The 16723-nt window shown below is 43.6% G+C and overlaps 1 protein-coding gene and 1 pseudogene across 1 annotated transcript; one reads left to right on the top strand and one right to left on the bottom strand.

Annotated features, from left to right (window-relative positions):
* The first annotated feature begins 2117 nt into the window (after window positions 1–2117).
* On the top strand, window positions 2118–6826 carry LOC135553312 (uncharacterized; annotated as a pseudogene).
* A 2678-nt stretch (window positions 6827–9504) lies between these two features.
* LOC135552111 (proline-rich protein PRCC-like) lies at window positions 9505–14567 on the bottom strand. Its single transcript, XM_064983523.1, has 7 exons — window positions 12927–14567; window positions 12753–12800; window positions 11831–12310; window positions 11287–11385; window positions 10909–11055; window positions 10580–10645; window positions 9505–10288 (listed from the first exon to the last, which is right to left on the bottom strand). Exons 1-7 carry the CDS (start codon window positions 13242–13244, stop codon window positions 10202–10204), a joined length of 1245 nt encoding a protein of 414 aa, XP_064839595.1. The 5' UTR covers window positions 13245–14567; the 3' UTR covers window positions 9505–10201.
* Between the last annotated feature and the right edge of the window lie 2156 nt (window positions 14568–16723).

Raw genomic sequence — 16723 nt, 5'->3', positions numbered from 1 at the left:
TCCATCCTGCCCTGCCTATCTAAGGTCTTCGAAAGCCAAGTCAACAAACAGGTCACTGACCATTTCGAATCACACCGTACCTTCTCCGCTGTGCAATCTGGTTTCCGAGCCGGTCACGGGTGCACCTCAGCCACGCTCAAGGTACTAAATGATATCATAACGGCCATCGATAAAAGACAGTACTGTGCAGCCGTCTTCATGGACCTTGCCAAGGCTTTCGACTCTGTCAATCACCATATTCTTATCGGCGGACTCAGTAGCCTCGGTTTTTCTGATGACTGCCTTGCCTGGTTCACCAACTACTTTGCAGACAGAGTTCAGTGTGTCAAATCGGAGGGCATGCTGTCCGGTCCTCTGGCAGTCTCTATGGGGGTGCCACAGGGTTCAATTCTCGGACCGACTCTTTTCTCTGTGTATATCAATGATGTTGCTCTTGCTGCGGGCGATTCCCTGATCCACCTCTACGCAGACGACACCATTCTATATACTTCTGGCCCGTCCTTGGACACTGTGCTATCTAACCTCCAAACGAGCTTCAATGCCATACAACACTCCTTCCATGGCCTCCAACTGCTCTTAAACGCTAGTAAAACCAAATGCATGATTTTCAACCATTCGCTGCCTGCACCCGCACGCCCGACGAGCATCACCACCCTGGATGGTTCCGACCTAGAATATGTGGACATCCATAAGTACCTAGGTTTCTGGCTAGACTGTAAACTCTCCTTCCAGACTCATATCAAACATCTCCAATCGAAAATCAAATCTAGAGTCAGCTTTCTATTCCGCAACAAAGCCTCCTTCACTCACGCCGCCAAACTTACCCTAGTAAAACTGACTATCCTACCGATCCTCGGCGACGTCATCTACAAAATAGCTTCCAACACTCTACTCAGCAAACTGGATGCAGTTTTTCACAGTGCCATCCGTTTTGTCACTAAAGCACCTTATACCACCCACCACTGCGACCTGTATGCTCTAGTCGGCTGGCCCTCGCTTCATATTCGCCGCCAGACCCACTGGTTCCAGGTCATCTACAAGTCCATGCTAGGTAAAGCTCCGCCTTATCTCAATTCACTGGTCACAATGGCAACACCCACCCGTAGCACGCGTTCCAGCAGGTGTATCTCACTGATCATCCCTAAAGCCAACACCTCATTTGGCCGCCTTTCGTTCCAGTTCTCTGCTGCCTGTGACTGGAACTTTCGTTCAAGTTCTCTGCTGCCTGTGACTGGAACGAATTGCAAAAATCGCTGAAGTTGGAGACTTTTATCTCCCTCCCTTTTAACTCCAAACATCTGCTATCTGAGCAGCTAACCAATCGCTGCAGTTGTACATAGTCTATCGGTAAATAGCCCACCCAATTTTACCTAACTCATCCCCATACTGTTTTTATTTATTTACTTTTCTGCTCTTTTGCACACCAATATCTCTACCTGTACATGACCATCTGATCATTTATCACTCCAGTGTTAATCTGCAAAATTCTAATTATTTGCCTTCCTCCTCATGCCTTTTGCACACAATGTATATAGACTCTCTTTTTTTCTACTGTGTTATTGACATGTTTATTGTTTACTCCATGTGTAACTCTGTGTTGTCTGTTCACACTGCTATGCTTTATCTTGGCCAGGTCGCAGTTGCGAATGAGAACTTGTTCTCAACTAGCCTACCTGGTTAAATAAAGGTGAAATAAAATAAAAAATATTTTTTTTTATACGTTTTAAGTTTGTTCACAGACTGTATTGAACACCAAGGAAACATTTTCCGATTAAATTGACCCCAACTCCCAACTGTTCACAGTGTTGCCTAAATCAGGTAGGCACATTCCTTCATAGGATGGGAGGTTTGTTTTTATTTTCCTGTTTCTACTCATTTATTATTACTTAAACTCTGTATGTATTTCTTACTTGTGTTTTTCTTTTGAGTTGCAGCCCACGGGTATATTTTATATAAATTGAATATATTAATTGAAATGGATAATGTACCTGTATTGCTGCTAATCTAAAACTAAAGCACCAAACAAAGATTCATTTGCACTTCCTTTTCTTACCCCCAAACTCAGTCCCCATTTATATAACTGAAGAATCAGATATGGCAAGCACCATATGCGGAAGATGTTTATCAAGCAGATGATCCTTTTGTGGTGAGTATCTTGTTTCAAAGGCAGTCAGGGGTTGTGTCTCAATAGTCTTGAATAGTTTAAGGAGACAATGTCATTAGCACTGATCTGAAATGACTGGAGAGGACAAAGCAATATAGTAGAGGCCAATTTAAGCCTTCTGTAGTTATAAAGTAAAGGATATAAGGAGAGGACATCATTCAGGAGAATATAGACACAACCCTAGAGAAGGAGTGTAAAGAGATGGTGTGAGTGTCAGTTGTGAGTATAATTAGCTTACTTCAGGATTAGGTATTGACCTTTGACACCAAACTAATTATCTACCAGGGCTGTTTGCTTGAGCAACAGTGCCATCCAGAGGCCCGAGTACGACAAAATACTCCAGCCCCAGAGTTTGTCAACCCCACCTGGATGGCGGGCCTCCCAGACAGCTGCCTGCTGTCCGAGGTCACCATGGCCATCTACAGTGGCGCCTTGGCCGAGCCTGGCGTCGCAGCTCCAGGCCGGTGTGTGCTTCCTGGTTGTTCGTGTACGCCATGTGCGTGGCAACCTCACCATCCACCACGGCGTGTCTTACCTGTGGGTAAGGGCGTGGCCGACTTCCTAAGGGAGTACCCCGCTGGTGCGGCTCAAGGAGGAGTTCAGTGATACCTTCAAAATCTACGGGGCGGTAGTCAGCTACATCCACCTCTACGCTGACTGGGACCTGCTGTGGAACAGTTGGTTCATGCCCACTGTGGGACAGAACAGAGGGAAGCTCCTTGTCCTGCAGGACTTTGGCGGACCTGACCTCGGAATGGGCCTGGACATTGCAGACGACTGGAAGGTAATTTCATTTTTGAAAATGAAATTGTTGCTAGGAAAATGTATTGAGTCTCATATACTTGTCTCCCCAGGTCCCCACCCTCCTGCATATGGCTGAGAAATGGCAAAGTGTGCATGAACATCTGGAAGCTGCCCCTGTGTGCAACAAGGCCCATATCTTCCTTACCTACGGCAGCGGAGCCCAGCGAATCAACGCCCACCTGTATGACTACCTGACGGCACAGATAGGGCAGAGCAGGCGCTTCGGAATCATCACCATGGATTTCCCCGCCGCTCCCCTCCTTCAAATGATCATCAACTTCAACTTAGAGAGAGGTCCCTCATCTACCAAGCCAGCTACCGTACAATCAACATAGATACAATCAAATGAAAATGGCTGGGACTACATACGAACTGTGAGTCCAGTTTGCATATTGCATGCTTGTTTTCACTATGCCTTGCCATTTAACAAAGTAGTTGTCTCTTGACGTTCCAACAAGCGGGCTCTCCGTAGCCAACATTCACAAGGCCGCAGGGCCAGACGGATTACCAGGACGTGTACTCCGAACAGGTGTTCATGGACGAGTCGCACCTCTATTTTCTCATTCATAGTGGGACCTATACAACAGATGGACATGGACTCATCTCCATCTAAAAATGTCTGATAACCTTTGATTTTGTAGTGAACATTTACTTTAAGTGCTGATGCTCAAAGAAAACAGGCACATTTGGGAAGAATGCCACACCACAAACAATGAACTCAAAAGGGAAAAGACATATGGTATCTGTTTGAAAGTGATGTCATTAAAATATTAACCACTTTCAAACCCAGCAGTGTTTCAGTCACAACAATGACACAATGTAAGTATGATTGGACAGGCTATTCAAAATTGTCAGTAGAAATAAATTGGACTTGAATTGACTGAATTGAGATTTTGAAAGAAAACAGCTGTTGAAAGAATGATGACAATAACTTTCCCACACTGAAACCTTGGCTTTTATCGTTATAAATAAGCAAATGAACACCAACCTTAGTTTGACCAAAAACATTACTATGCTATTTATAGATAGAAAGATATACGATGCAACAGTATTTAGACCACTTGACTTTTTCAACAACAAAAAAATACCTTACAGCCTTTTTCTAAAATTGATTAAATGAAAAACTGTACCCATAAATCTACACACAATAGACCACAATGACAAAGTGAAAACAGGTTTTTAGAAATGTTTGCAAATGTAATAAAAATAAGAACAGAGATACCTTATTTACATAAGTACTCAGACCCTTTGCTATGAGACTTGAAATTGAGCTCAGGTGAATGCTGTTTCTATTGGTCATCCTTGAGATGTTTCTACAACTTGATTGGGGTCCCCTGTGGTAAATTCAATGCAAATAGTCCAGTTAGCTGTTCAGGAGTCTTATGGCTTGAGGGTAGAAGCTGTTTTAAGAAGTCTTTTGGACCTAGGCTTGACGCTCCGGTACCGCTTGCCATTTGGTAGCAGAGAGAACAGTCTATGACTAGGGTGGCTGGAGTCTTTGGCAATTTGTAGGGCCTTCCTCTGACATCATCTGGTGTAGAGGTCCTGGATGGCAGGAAGCTACCCTCTGTAGTGCCTTGCGGTCGGAGGCTGAGCAGTTGCCATACAGGCAGTGACACAACTGGTCAGGATGCTCTCGATGGTGCAGCTGTAGAACGTTTTGAGGATCTGAGGACCAATTACCAAATCTTTTCAGGATCCTGAGGAGGAATAGGCGTTGTTGTGCTCTCTGCATGAATGTCTTGGTGCGCTTGGACCATGACCGTTCATTGGTGATGGGGACACTAAGGAACTTGAAGCTCTCAACATGCTCCACTACAACCCGTCGATGAGAATGGGGGCGTGCTTGGCCCTCTTTTTCCTGTAGTCCACAATCATCTCCTTTGTCTTGATCACGTTGAGGGAGAGTTTGTTTTCCTGGCACCACACTGCCAGGTCTCTGACCTCCTCCCTATAGGCTGTCTCATCGTTCTTGTTGATCAGGCCTACCACTGTTGTGTCATCGGAAAACTTAATGATGGTGTTGGAGTCATGTAGTCATGGGTGAACAGGGAGTACAGGAGAGGACTGAGCACGCACCCCTGAGGGGCCCCCGTGTTGAGGATCAGTGTGACAGATGTGTTGTTACCTACCCTTACCACCTGGGGGCGGCCCGACACGAAGTCCAGGATCCAGTTGCAGAGGGGGGTGTTTAGTTCCAGAGTCCTTAGCTTAGTGATGAGCTTTGAGGGCACTATGGTGTTGAACACTGAGCTGTAGTCAATGAATAGCATTCTCATGTAGGTGTTCCTTTTGTACAGGTGGGAAAGGGCAGTGTGGAGTGCAATAGAGATTGCGTCATCTGTGGATCTTTTAGGACGGTATGCAAATTGGAGTGGGTCTAGGGTTTCTGGGATAATGGTGTTGATGTGAACCATGACCAGCCTGTCAAAGCACTTCATGACTACAGACTTGAGTGCTACAGGTCGGCAGTCATTTATTCAGGTTACAGGTTACCTTGGTGTTCTTGGTCACAGAGACTATGGTGGTCTGCTTGAAACATGTTGGTATTACAAACTCGGTCAGGGACAGGTTGAAAATGTCAGTGAAGACACTTGGCAGTTGGGCAGCGCATGCTCGGAGTACACGTCCTGGTACTCTGTTTGGCCCTGCGGCCTTGTAAATGTTGACGTGAGTAAGATCTTTAAACAGATCGGCTATGGAGAGCGTGATCACACAGCTGTCCGGAACAGCGGGTGCTCTCATGCATGCTTCAGTATTGCTTGCCTCGAAGCGTAGAAGTAATTTAACTCGTATGGTAGGCTTGTGTCACTGGGCAGCTCATGGCTGTAAATGTGATATTTCCATATTTTTTTTAAATACATTTTCAAAATAATTCTAAAACTGTTTTTGCTTTGACATTATGGGATATTTTGTGTAGATTGATGTAAAGTGGCTAGTGATATATTTTACATCAATTCCCATTATTAAAGTGGCTGAAGGCTAGCTGTATTGGGTGCAGTTGACTGAACTGCTCACTTTTGTGTCTGTAGGTATACAGACAAGGAGGCATACAAAGGTATGTCAATTGGCATCGGTATGTTATGCAGAACACATTTACCATCCTCCTCCCTTACCTCTTCAATGAATATCCCATCGGATGTGTATGAAAACCATTTTCAAAAGTTTTTTTCATTCACATTTACCACAAAAACCAAGTATGAATACTATTGTGTGCATGTTTTGTTAATCATCTGTATACTTACTATTTTTTGGATTCACAAACTTCATTTTCCATACACCTCTGAATATAACTACAACATGGCTCTGGAGGAGGGGGGATTAAAAAATTAACCCCAAATGGTTCTTCAAAGAATTTATAGGGGCAGGGTAGCCTAGTGGTTAGAGCGTTGGACTAGTAACCGAAAGGTCCCCGAGCTGACAAGGTATAAATCTGTCGTTCTGCCCTTGAATAGGCAGTTAACACACTGTTCCTAGGCCATCATTGAAAATACGAATTTGTTCTTAACTGACTTGCCTAGTAAAATTAAAATATGGGTTGCTCTACAGTTTCAATTTGAAGAAGAACCCCTAAAGGTTCTTCAGAAACCTTTTATTTTTTGTGTGTTCCTGAGGTTGTCGTTTCAGAGGCTGCAGTTCCAGTCTGCCGTTTCAGAGGATGTAGCAGTCGCAGTTACAGAGGCTAGCATTTCAAAGGTGATTGCAGTTGCGGCTCCAAAAGTTGCCGTGCCCGAGGTGGCAGCTACAGCCCCAGAGGCTACCCCAGAAGTGGCTGCCACACCAGAGGTGACTAAGAAAAGAAAAAAAGCAGTTCCACCAACAGAGAACCAGAAAAAAGACAAAGAACCCCGTGTTTGAGCACTTAATGTCATTACTAGATACTCACAGAACAGTTTACTCTGTTTGACTCCTGGCAATAACAGTAAATCAATTATTTGGATCTGTTTTGAAAGTGGAAGAAGTAGTTATTTAATGACAAACTCATGGTTGTACATTGTATTCTACTCTTTCATTTTGTCATTTCATTATTTTCATATGCACGTGATACATGTCACTTTCACTGCAAGTTGATATAAAGAGTAGTTACTGTGCAAATGCCTGTGATGGAGCCTTTAACTTGGTCTTGGTTTCCAGGTGTCGGTACCATCGACTGATTTATTTCAGTTTCTCTTTAGGCAATGTTAAGAGCTGAGATATTGGTGGACAGGATATTGTACAATACGTATCAAATCTGACAAAAATGGTCAGGAACTTAAATATTTGATTTTAACAGCACAAAACTTGTAACAAAGTATAGGGTAAAACAAGATATTTCTCACATCTCTTCATTGATATACAGTATTGAAATACCTCCTAAGGAGCTTGACAAAGCACAGACCTTTGCAGGAGCCGAGTGCCGAAAGTAGTTAACTATAACACCTTTAGAAATCTAGCAGTCTGTCTGCTTTTCCACTGACCTCAATGGGGTGCTTTTCACGGCACCAGGCTTTGTCGCTGCCAATGTCAACTTGTGAACATGATGGTTAAATTGTGATATATTTTGCTTTGACTTAGCAGGAGTGTCAATGTACAAAACACTTATGAGCTAGTTGATTTATCATGTAAGGTAGAATCCTGATCATTGGACTGTGTTCATTTTCAGATTAAAAAAAAGGGATTAATTAAGGAAACTGCCACTCCATGCTCCATTTCCCTTAATTCTCACCCTTGAAGATCTGAGTGGATTGGATATGTATAAGCAATGAATGCACCTTTATCTATCAAATTGCTATACGTAGCTATTAGCATATTTCTTACACATACAGTATGTCTTTAGATCCAGAATTGATGCGGTCCCAGTATATCACCATATCGAGTTACAACAAAACCAGAAGAATGTGCAGTGTACCCTTCAGAAATATGGATGACCAATTAATCACTAAATGTTGAGGCCTGGCCAGCGAAGCCATTTAAAAACCTGGTTAGCTAGCTGGGACGGTAAAATGCATAACAGATCAAATTTTACATCCACGCCTCTGAAGAGAACGCAACATCCTCAAACATTTTCCACAGCTTGAGAAACAATGGCAGTTCTATTTTATTCAAATTGCACAGCTCAATACTATAATGAACAAGAAATATAAACGCAACATGTAAAGTGTTGGTCCCATGTTTCATAAAATGAAATAAAAGATCCCAAAAATGTCCCATATGCACAAAAAGCATCTCAAATTGTGTGTACAAATTTGTTTACATCCCTGTTAGTGACCATTTCCCCTTGTCCAAAGCAATCCATACACCTGACAGGTGTGGCATATCAAGATCCTGATTAAACAGCAAGATTACACAGGTGCACCTTGTGCTAGGGACAATAAAAGGCCACTTTAAAATGTGAAGTTTTGTCATACAATGCTACAGATGTCTCAAGTTGAGGGAGTGTGCAATTAGCATGCTGACTGCAGGAATGTACACCAGAACTGTTGCTAGAGAATTTAATGTTAATTTCTATACCATAAGCCACCTTCAAAGTAATTTGAAAGAATGTGGCAGTACGTCCAACAGGCCGCAGACCACGTGTAACCATGCCAGCCCAGGACCTCCACATCTGGCTTTTTCATCTGCGGTATCGTCTGAGACCAGCCACCCGGACATCTGAGGAAACTGTGGGTTTACACAAAGAATTTCTGCACAAACTATCTGCGTGCTCATTGCCCTCACCAAGGTCTTGACCTGACTGAAGTTTGGCGTCGTAACCAACTTCAGTAGGCAAATGCTCAACTTCGATGGACACTGGCACACAAGAAAAGTGTGCTCTTCATGGATTAATCCTGGTTTCAAATGTATCGGGCAGATGGCAGACCGCATGTATGGCAATGTTTAGGCGAGTGGGTCGTTTATGTCAACGTTGTGAACAGAGTACCCGATGGTGACGGTGGAGTTCTGGTATGGGCAAGCATAAGCTACAAACACAAATTGCATTTTATCGATGGCAATTTGACTGCACAGAGATACCGTGACAAGATCCTGAGGCCCATTGTCGTGCCATTTTTCAGCCACCATCACCTCATACATAATGCCTGGCCACGTCGCAAGGATCTGTACACAATTCCCAGAAACTGAAAATATACCATTTTTTTTGGCCTGCATACTCACCAGACATGTCACCCATTGAGCATGTTTGGGATGCTCTGGATAAAGGTGTATGACAGCGTGTTTCAGTTCCAGCCTATATCCAGCAACTTCTCACAGCCATCGGAGAGGAGTGGGACAACATTCCACAATTAACAGTCTGATCAACTCGATGCAAAGGGTGTGTTGCACTGCATGAGGCAAATCGTGGTCACACCAGATACTGACTGGTTTTCTGACCCACGCCCCTACCTATCTGTGACCAACAGATGCATATCTGTATTCCTAGTCATGTGAAATTCATAGATTAGGTCCTAATTAATATATTTCAATTGACTGATTTCCTTACATGAATAAACTCAGTAAAATCTTTTAAATTGTTATGTTCATATTTTTGTTAAGTGTACAATTTCAATAAGTCTCTGTCATCACTGTATATGATCATGTTTATTCACAGATGACAGTAGGAGTTTCTGGCTCCTTTAAAAAGATACCAACTCTCCCCCAAAATCCAATAGAGACATATTCCAAACTGGTCAGGTTGAAGCGTCGTCACCACAGGGCAATTCCAACAAGACCACCAAATGTGTTTTCTAACATCTAAAAACCAAGGGAAAGCTTAGGGTTGGATTGACATGATTTAAGAACAGGTCACTGTCCCACCCTTGGAAACGTACAAGATGAAGAAAATATTGACACCACATGGGAAACGTTCCTCTTATTCTCAGACTATTGATCATTGGTGGTTCAAGGTGTAATATGAAAAACACCACCACATGAAATTGCATTTAAACAGTATTTCCCAGGAAACCATATTGTGTCTTAACAATGTGATTTCTTATGCAGCCAAGAACCAGCATAATATAAAATAGTCCCACCAAAATGGTTTAAATCAGAAATGTTTTAAGTATCACAATTCCAGGGAGGCCAACAAATAAGGGTGAACAAAAAGGAAAGTCAGTGGTAGCATCTCCAATGATGGGTCTATGAGGTGTGTAACCCCTCCCCCACTGCAAGGGTATAGTATGACCCACGTTGTTGAGGGAACCTTGTGGACTGTACTACTCTAATCATCAGGGGGGGGGGGGGGGGCTATGCATGCCACCAAGCCTCCTGTTATGGTTCTTAGAATCCGTATTTTGCCTGTGTTTGCCGGCGAGTCAGCTTGTTGTCGGCCCAGCTGTTCTTCAGCTCCAGCTCTCGCTCCTTTGCCTATAGGTGATAAGAATTAGAACAAGTTTGCTCAAACTGACACGTTTGTAAACATCCCATATCTGGTTAAATTTAGGTATGTTGATGTGAGGCCAATAATCATGCAAGTGTTTAAAAAAATGCAAGTGATAGGTGTGCCAAGTCATGGTCAGTTGGTGCCAAACTGGTCCAACTTGTCCAGTGGGAACACATTTTATTTATTTTTCTCCCATTTGTGTCTACTGAATGGGACCTTGGTGTTAGATTCCAAGACAGTACTCTAACACGATCTAGCAATGTATATGTACTCACCTGGTGGATGAGGTATGTGATCTGGTGCTTGCGTCGCTGTTGCCCTGTGGGTTGGTCTCCCTTTTTCTATAGAGGGAAGAGGTCAGGGGTCAGGCCAAACAAGGTTGAGAACAGATGACAAAATCCTCACCGTGGCCACATGGAAAAAGTCCTGCCTCACCAACTCTTGTTCCACTATTGCCTAATATTCCCCTACCCCATTATCACTACTACGATCCAGTTTCCAAATCAACACCTAGCCCCTAACAACCCTTTATATGTTTACAGATCTGGAAGGAGTGGACAAGTGTAAGCAATATTGGAAAAGCTCCTGTGCAAATCTCCCTCACCTTGCTGAAGGACTTGCGCTCCTGCTTCTCCTCAGTCATGCTCTTGGTCATCCACTGCTGGTTGCCACTCAGCTGGTCATCTCCCTTGATCTCCAGGAACTTCACCTCTTCCTTGCCCCTGTTCCTCTTCCCCTGCAGCCTCATGAACTGCAGCCAGAAAACATTATATACTCTACTATATCTTGAAGCAGTAACCTCTTTATTCAATGTATGAACTATGCCGACAATTAAAGATGTGATCAGGACAATATAAAACAAATATAGATATATAGGATAATGTCAGACAAGCAGGACTTCCTGATTAATCAGGGGGGAAAGAGAACATTCCTGATCAATAACAAGCAAATAAACCATTGTCAAGTCAGGAAACCTTCATACCGCTTCATCATCAAACAGGGCGGAGGAACCAGTTTGCTCTGGCTCAGGCAACGCTGGGTCAGACTCAGGATCCTGGTAGTAAGCCTCGTTGTAGTAGCCCTATCCAACAGGAGAATGTTTTTGTTAGCCTGTATCAACGCAACATGACAAAAGCATTACGCTATCCTGATGTGTCTCAATGGATGAAAACAAGAGAGATTTTACAGCAAACTGTTGTCTGCAAGAGCAACTCGTAGGGGTCAATAAGGATCCATTCTGGGCAGAGTATATCTGATGTTTGAACCTGTATATCAGCTTGGTAAGAGACTGATATAGATAATTTGCTCTCTTCTAAAATAAGTTGTAGTTGGAGATTTGAGATTTGAGTAGGTAATGCACAGCGGGTCTATTGTATTTGGTATATTGTGGAAGTTGAGTATTATTGTAGTTAATTTTGGTGTATTGGCAAGATTGTTTTATATAATGCTTTGCAAAGCAATAAAGTTTGTGTCCAAACATAATAGATATAGCTATCTTTCTCTCTATAACAGCATTTTCTCAGTACCTGAGGCTCTGCCGAGGGTTGTTGGTACACCCCTAGCTGTTGACCTCCCCAAGCTCCCTCTTGGTTCGCACTGAAGTCCAGAGGAGCGTCTGACTGGAAGGTACCACGCTGTATGCTTGCAGGAGCGGGTAGTAGGCCTGAGGTGGGGACAGGCTCCGGGTTCAGGCTGGGGATCACAGCGGGGAGAGGTTTGGAGCTCTCTCCCAGGGAGAAGTAGTTCTCTGGGGCCAGTTCCTCGTCACTTTCCTCAGCAGCTATCTGCCTCGCTAGCTGCAGGGCAGCCGACTTGGCTGCTGCTTTGATAGCGGAGGGAGATGCACTAGCACTGGCGTGGCCCTGGGAGGACCCTAAAGAGGGCTTTGTGGTTTTCTTTGGCTCCGGCCGCTTGGTGAGGGTGTGAGGCACTAGGGCCCTCTGCATCTCCTTCACAACCACATTTTTGGGCTGAGGCAGGAGGGAGGAAAGGCCAGTGCCAGGGCCCTAAGAGAGAGAGATAGAGGTTGAAAGACAATGAGGAAGCATGTCTTCAAATCAAAGTTTTTCGTACACAGATTTACAGATGTTGTCGCAGGTGCAGCAAAATGCTTATGTTTCCTGTTCCAACCGTGCAGCAATACCTACAGTTTTTTAATAGAATACAGTATGTACATAGTGAGTGAAACACCATGCAAACATAATTAAAGTGACCATTGTTCATGACTATGTGCATAGGGCAGTAGTCTCTGGGGTGCAGGGTAGAGTACCGGATGGTAGCTGGCTCGAAGAGTGACTTAGTTTCAGGGCTGTGTAGTGGGCGGAGGCCAGCTAGTGGTGACTTAGATCAGGGGTCAGATCATGATATGTATGGTTGGAAAGGCCTATGTCCACAAACTGAGAATTTGACATTGAGAATGATCTAAAAAGCAAGTGCAAGTCAGGTTACCTGGGGCAGGGATTTCTTTCTCCTTGGTTCATCTTCATCAGAGTCAGACTGTTGACAAGACATAGAATCATGTTGAAATCTCCACTTTGAATCCATTTAAAAACAAGCAAACGAGGTCTGTAATTGAATGTTTAAAATGTAGCCTAGGTATGAGCCTGTGGTCCTGTTACTTACATCCCCTCTTTTTATCTCAGGTATAGTGATTTTGACAGGCTCTGTTCGCTTCTTCGGCTTAGGTAAATCGAAAAGCAACCCTCCTTTAAATGCATGAGAACGGGTAACGGAGTCCTCGTCGCCATCGCTTGACACAGTGTTCTGTGATGATGCGTGTGTTGCCCCTTTGCTTGGTCGCACGTTTCCTAGTGCCTCTGAGGCAGATATTTTTGGGGCAGGAAGGCGTGCGAAAAGCCCCCCGGGTTTGCTCCCCGGGATGATGGAACTAGATGTTTCTGAATCACTGTCATCACTGCTAGCATACGCTACCAAAGACATTATCGATGTTTCTGCAGCAGCTTGTTCGCATAAGTAGCGGGTAAATACAGATATGGCAAACTAGCTACAGCTGCACCCACGACCCACTTTCCAAGCTCACGATAGCTAGCTACAATTGTTTGGCCAGGAAAGTATATGAGACGTATTGCATGAGAACAATTAAATTGTGGACAACCATTTAAAATTGGACCAACTTCATTGCTAGCTTTAAAATTGAATTTAAAAACAACTGGCTTGCCAAAGGCTAGCGAGGCTCAAGTCAAGTCACACTGCAGGGTAATGTTACAAACAGGCCGAGGATTGATTGACTCGAAGCTAACAAGGCCTCAGCAGGTCGTTTTAACAGACTTTTAATGTCAACGTTAAGCTAATTGTAGTTTACCGTTACATTTAATATCATGCAATCGATTTATTCAATACTCCATGGTTTCTTTCCTCCACCAAAATAGCTATTTCTATCCAATAACATTAGCAATTGCTAGCATTTCCTTTTTGGGTCTCGAATGCCATTCATGGATAGATGCGTGCAAAACAGAAGTGTTCAAGCTGCTACTTATTGCGCAGCTTCGACGCAAATCTACCTTCTTCTTCTTGTGGTTTTCTGGCAGACGAGACGCTTTGTTACATATTGTCAATCTTTCTCACTCACACAGGACATTTCTGATCCCCAGCAAGACTACTCAGGGTTTTCAGGCACATAACATGCATTTTTTTCTCCTGTACTTGATCCAAAGGGCTTGTATTTCACAGTAGGTTGGGGTTTTCACCTTGCACCCTTCTTTCTGCCTCGCTTCTTCTCGCCATTCCAACCACAGTCCTCTGACATTGATGACTTTCATCTCCGTGTGGGACTTCAGGAAATTCAGTTTCAAGCTGCCCTCTGCAGCTTTTTCTTCTTCTTCAAGTTTTATTGGGGAATCACAACCAACTGACAGGTGCATTCTGGCCCTGTCAAAAAAAACTTTCCTTTCCACATCATACATTTCATAAAATAATAATACATATTCAACTGTTTCCTCTACCATACAGCCATTATACATTCAAAGATTAATTCAATCCTGTATGCCCTAATCTCATCCCATACAACATAACTTCCTCCCTTTTGTTCCTATTATATGCCATTGTAGATATCATTGTACTATAAAACTGTCTGCCATTACTACTTTCATCCCATTGTCTCTGCCAGCAATCAAACCCATTTTTCTGAATCAATGTTTTAATTTCCCCTTTACCTAACTGCGCCTGTATATCCACAATATTATTTTTGCTATTATATCTACTAAACTTCTGTATGAACCGGAATCCAACAGAACTGAATTTCAATACCATTTATTTGTAACCCCAACAACAGCATCACTCTTTCTAACTGTAAATCCTTACGTTCTGACTTTCCAGACCTTAAACTACACAAAACTCCAAACATATTACTACTCTTGGTTGCACCATTTAAATCCAACAATTATCGCAACCATTTTGGTTACTGCCCGCTGCTGCCATGCGCTCTTTTTCATGGTATTATGGCGGTCCACAAACAAATGTTAGAGGTGCATGCCGCCACCTACTGGGTGGGTGGGGGTGAAAACTAGGTAACTTTAACACAGAAAAAAACACAGGGAATGGGTGAAAAATAAATACATTTCGTCCTCATTTTCACTCGCTCCTTCAGTCATTTCCAATGACTCTGAATAGGACACATGCTGGACAGAGCTCTGATTCTTGCTACTTCGACCTCCTTCACTCTTACAGGGCACTCCTGAAACTCAGGAACATGGTTCCCACCACAATTGCAGGACCATCTGACCACAGTGTAGCTCAGTGTTCATCACCATAATGCCCTCCAAGCTCATCACTAAGAACCCTGGGACTGAACACCTCCCTCTGCAACTGGATCTTGGACATCCTGATGGGCCGCACCCCAGGTGGCGAGGGTAGGCAACAACACATCCGCCACACTGACCCTCAACACAGAGCCCCTCAGGGGTGCGTGATTAGTTCCCTCCAGTACTCCAAGTGCACCCAAGACTGCGTGGTCGCGCACGACTCCAACATCATCTTTCAATTTGCAGACGACACAACAGTGGTAGGCCTGATCGCCGACAACAGCCTATAGGGAGGAGGTCAGAGACCTGGCAGTGTGGTGCCAGGACAACAACATCAGCAAGACAAAGAATCTGATTGTGGACTACAGGAAACGGAGGGCCGAGCACACCCCCATTCCCATTGACAGGGCTGTAGTGGAGCGGGTTGAGAGCTTCAAGCTCTTCGGTGTCCACATCACTAAGGATCTATCATGGTCCACACACACCAACACAGTCGTGAAGAGGACACGACAATGCCTCTTCCCACTCAGGAGGCTGAAAAGATTTGGTATGCACCCTCAGATCCTTCAAAAGATCTACAGCTGCACCATTGAGAGCATATTGACTGGCTAGCATCACCGCTTGGTATGGCAACAGCTTGGCATCCAAAAGCGTGGTGCTACAGAGGGTAGTGCATATATCTGCATTGACCCTGTTTGCACTAACTTTTATATCAGACCCAAAAAAAGTACATTTACATAATTGTAGGTTGTAAAAGGATACAAACAATTAGATTGGACTCTGACATTAAGCTAGATTTGCACCTGATGGTCCAAAACAAAAACAAACAAAAATTGAATGAGAACAGCAGCTACCTATTTCCTATCAGGTCCAAATCTACCATTGCTATGGTGATTTGAAAAAAGGACCCATTAGTTCATGGTATCTTTAAAGTACATGGATATCCTTCAAACATGTCAGGGAAACAAACCCCCTAAACATACACATACCAAGAGACGGATATAGATGCCTGGAGGACACTGTGGGAGTTGTTGCTTCACTACCCAGCTGTTGAGCTTCAACTCCACCAGACACAGCATGCTGTGGCAGTTGTGGAGTGTCACAAGAGGGAGGCGGTTTGATCTGGCGGTGTAGCGACAGTGGCATCATTAGGTCTCACAATGGTGGAAACATTGTCCATCATTTGGAATTGTGGGAGGTATGTAGTGTATCCCATGAACAGTCAATTGACCTTAGAGCACCTGTTTGTTAGCACCTGATCATTCTAGCTTTTCTGCAGTATTCTGCATAATCGGACTAACCATATTAGTAATATTCTGCATAGAATATCATAGTACTGATAATCCATCTTCTGCTTCTGGCTTGCTCATCTCCTTATGTCTGGGCCCATTTTTATAAAATGTCAATTGCTGGGTTTAAAACGAATATTGTTGAATGAAGTGTAAATGCTATGCTATGTTTCTGTCACAGACTGCCTCGTGGGACTGTTCGAAGGGGGTAGCAGCAGCTTTTCAGCGAGCCAATCACTCAAAGGTTTTATTTTTTACAAATGTAATGATGCCATCATGTTGATCCAAAGAGTGTGTTTTAAAAACTTTTACTGTCTTTACTCAGCACACTGTTTTTGGTTTGAAATACTGAAATACTGATTTCCCAACA

This window comes from Oncorhynchus masou, chromosome 13, assembly GCF_036934945.1.
Source record: "Oncorhynchus masou masou isolate Uvic2021 chromosome 13, UVic_Omas_1.1, whole genome shotgun sequence".
In the NCBI taxonomy this organism is placed as follows: Eukaryota; Metazoa; Chordata; class Actinopteri; order Salmoniformes; family Salmonidae; genus Oncorhynchus; species Oncorhynchus masou.
This window is presented reverse-complemented; position numbering and strand designations above follow the sequence as displayed.

What these genes read in the sequence shown, in the direction of transcription:
- LOC135552111 (XM_064983523.1), bottom strand. Translation starts at nt 13,244, where the DNA reads ATGTCTTTGGTAGCGTATGCTAGCAGTGATGACAGTGATTCAGAAACA. An exon ending in AACCCTCGGCAGAGCCTCAG is followed by an intron (nt 11,386 to 11,830) that starts GTACTGAGAAAA and finishes CCTGTTGGATAG; the next exon opens with GGCTACTACAACGAGGCTTA. An exon ending in AGCGCAAGTCCTTCAGCAAG is followed by an intron (nt 10,646 to 10,908) that starts GTGAGGGAGATT and finishes TTCCCTCTATAG; the next exon opens with AAAAAGGGAGACCAACCCAC.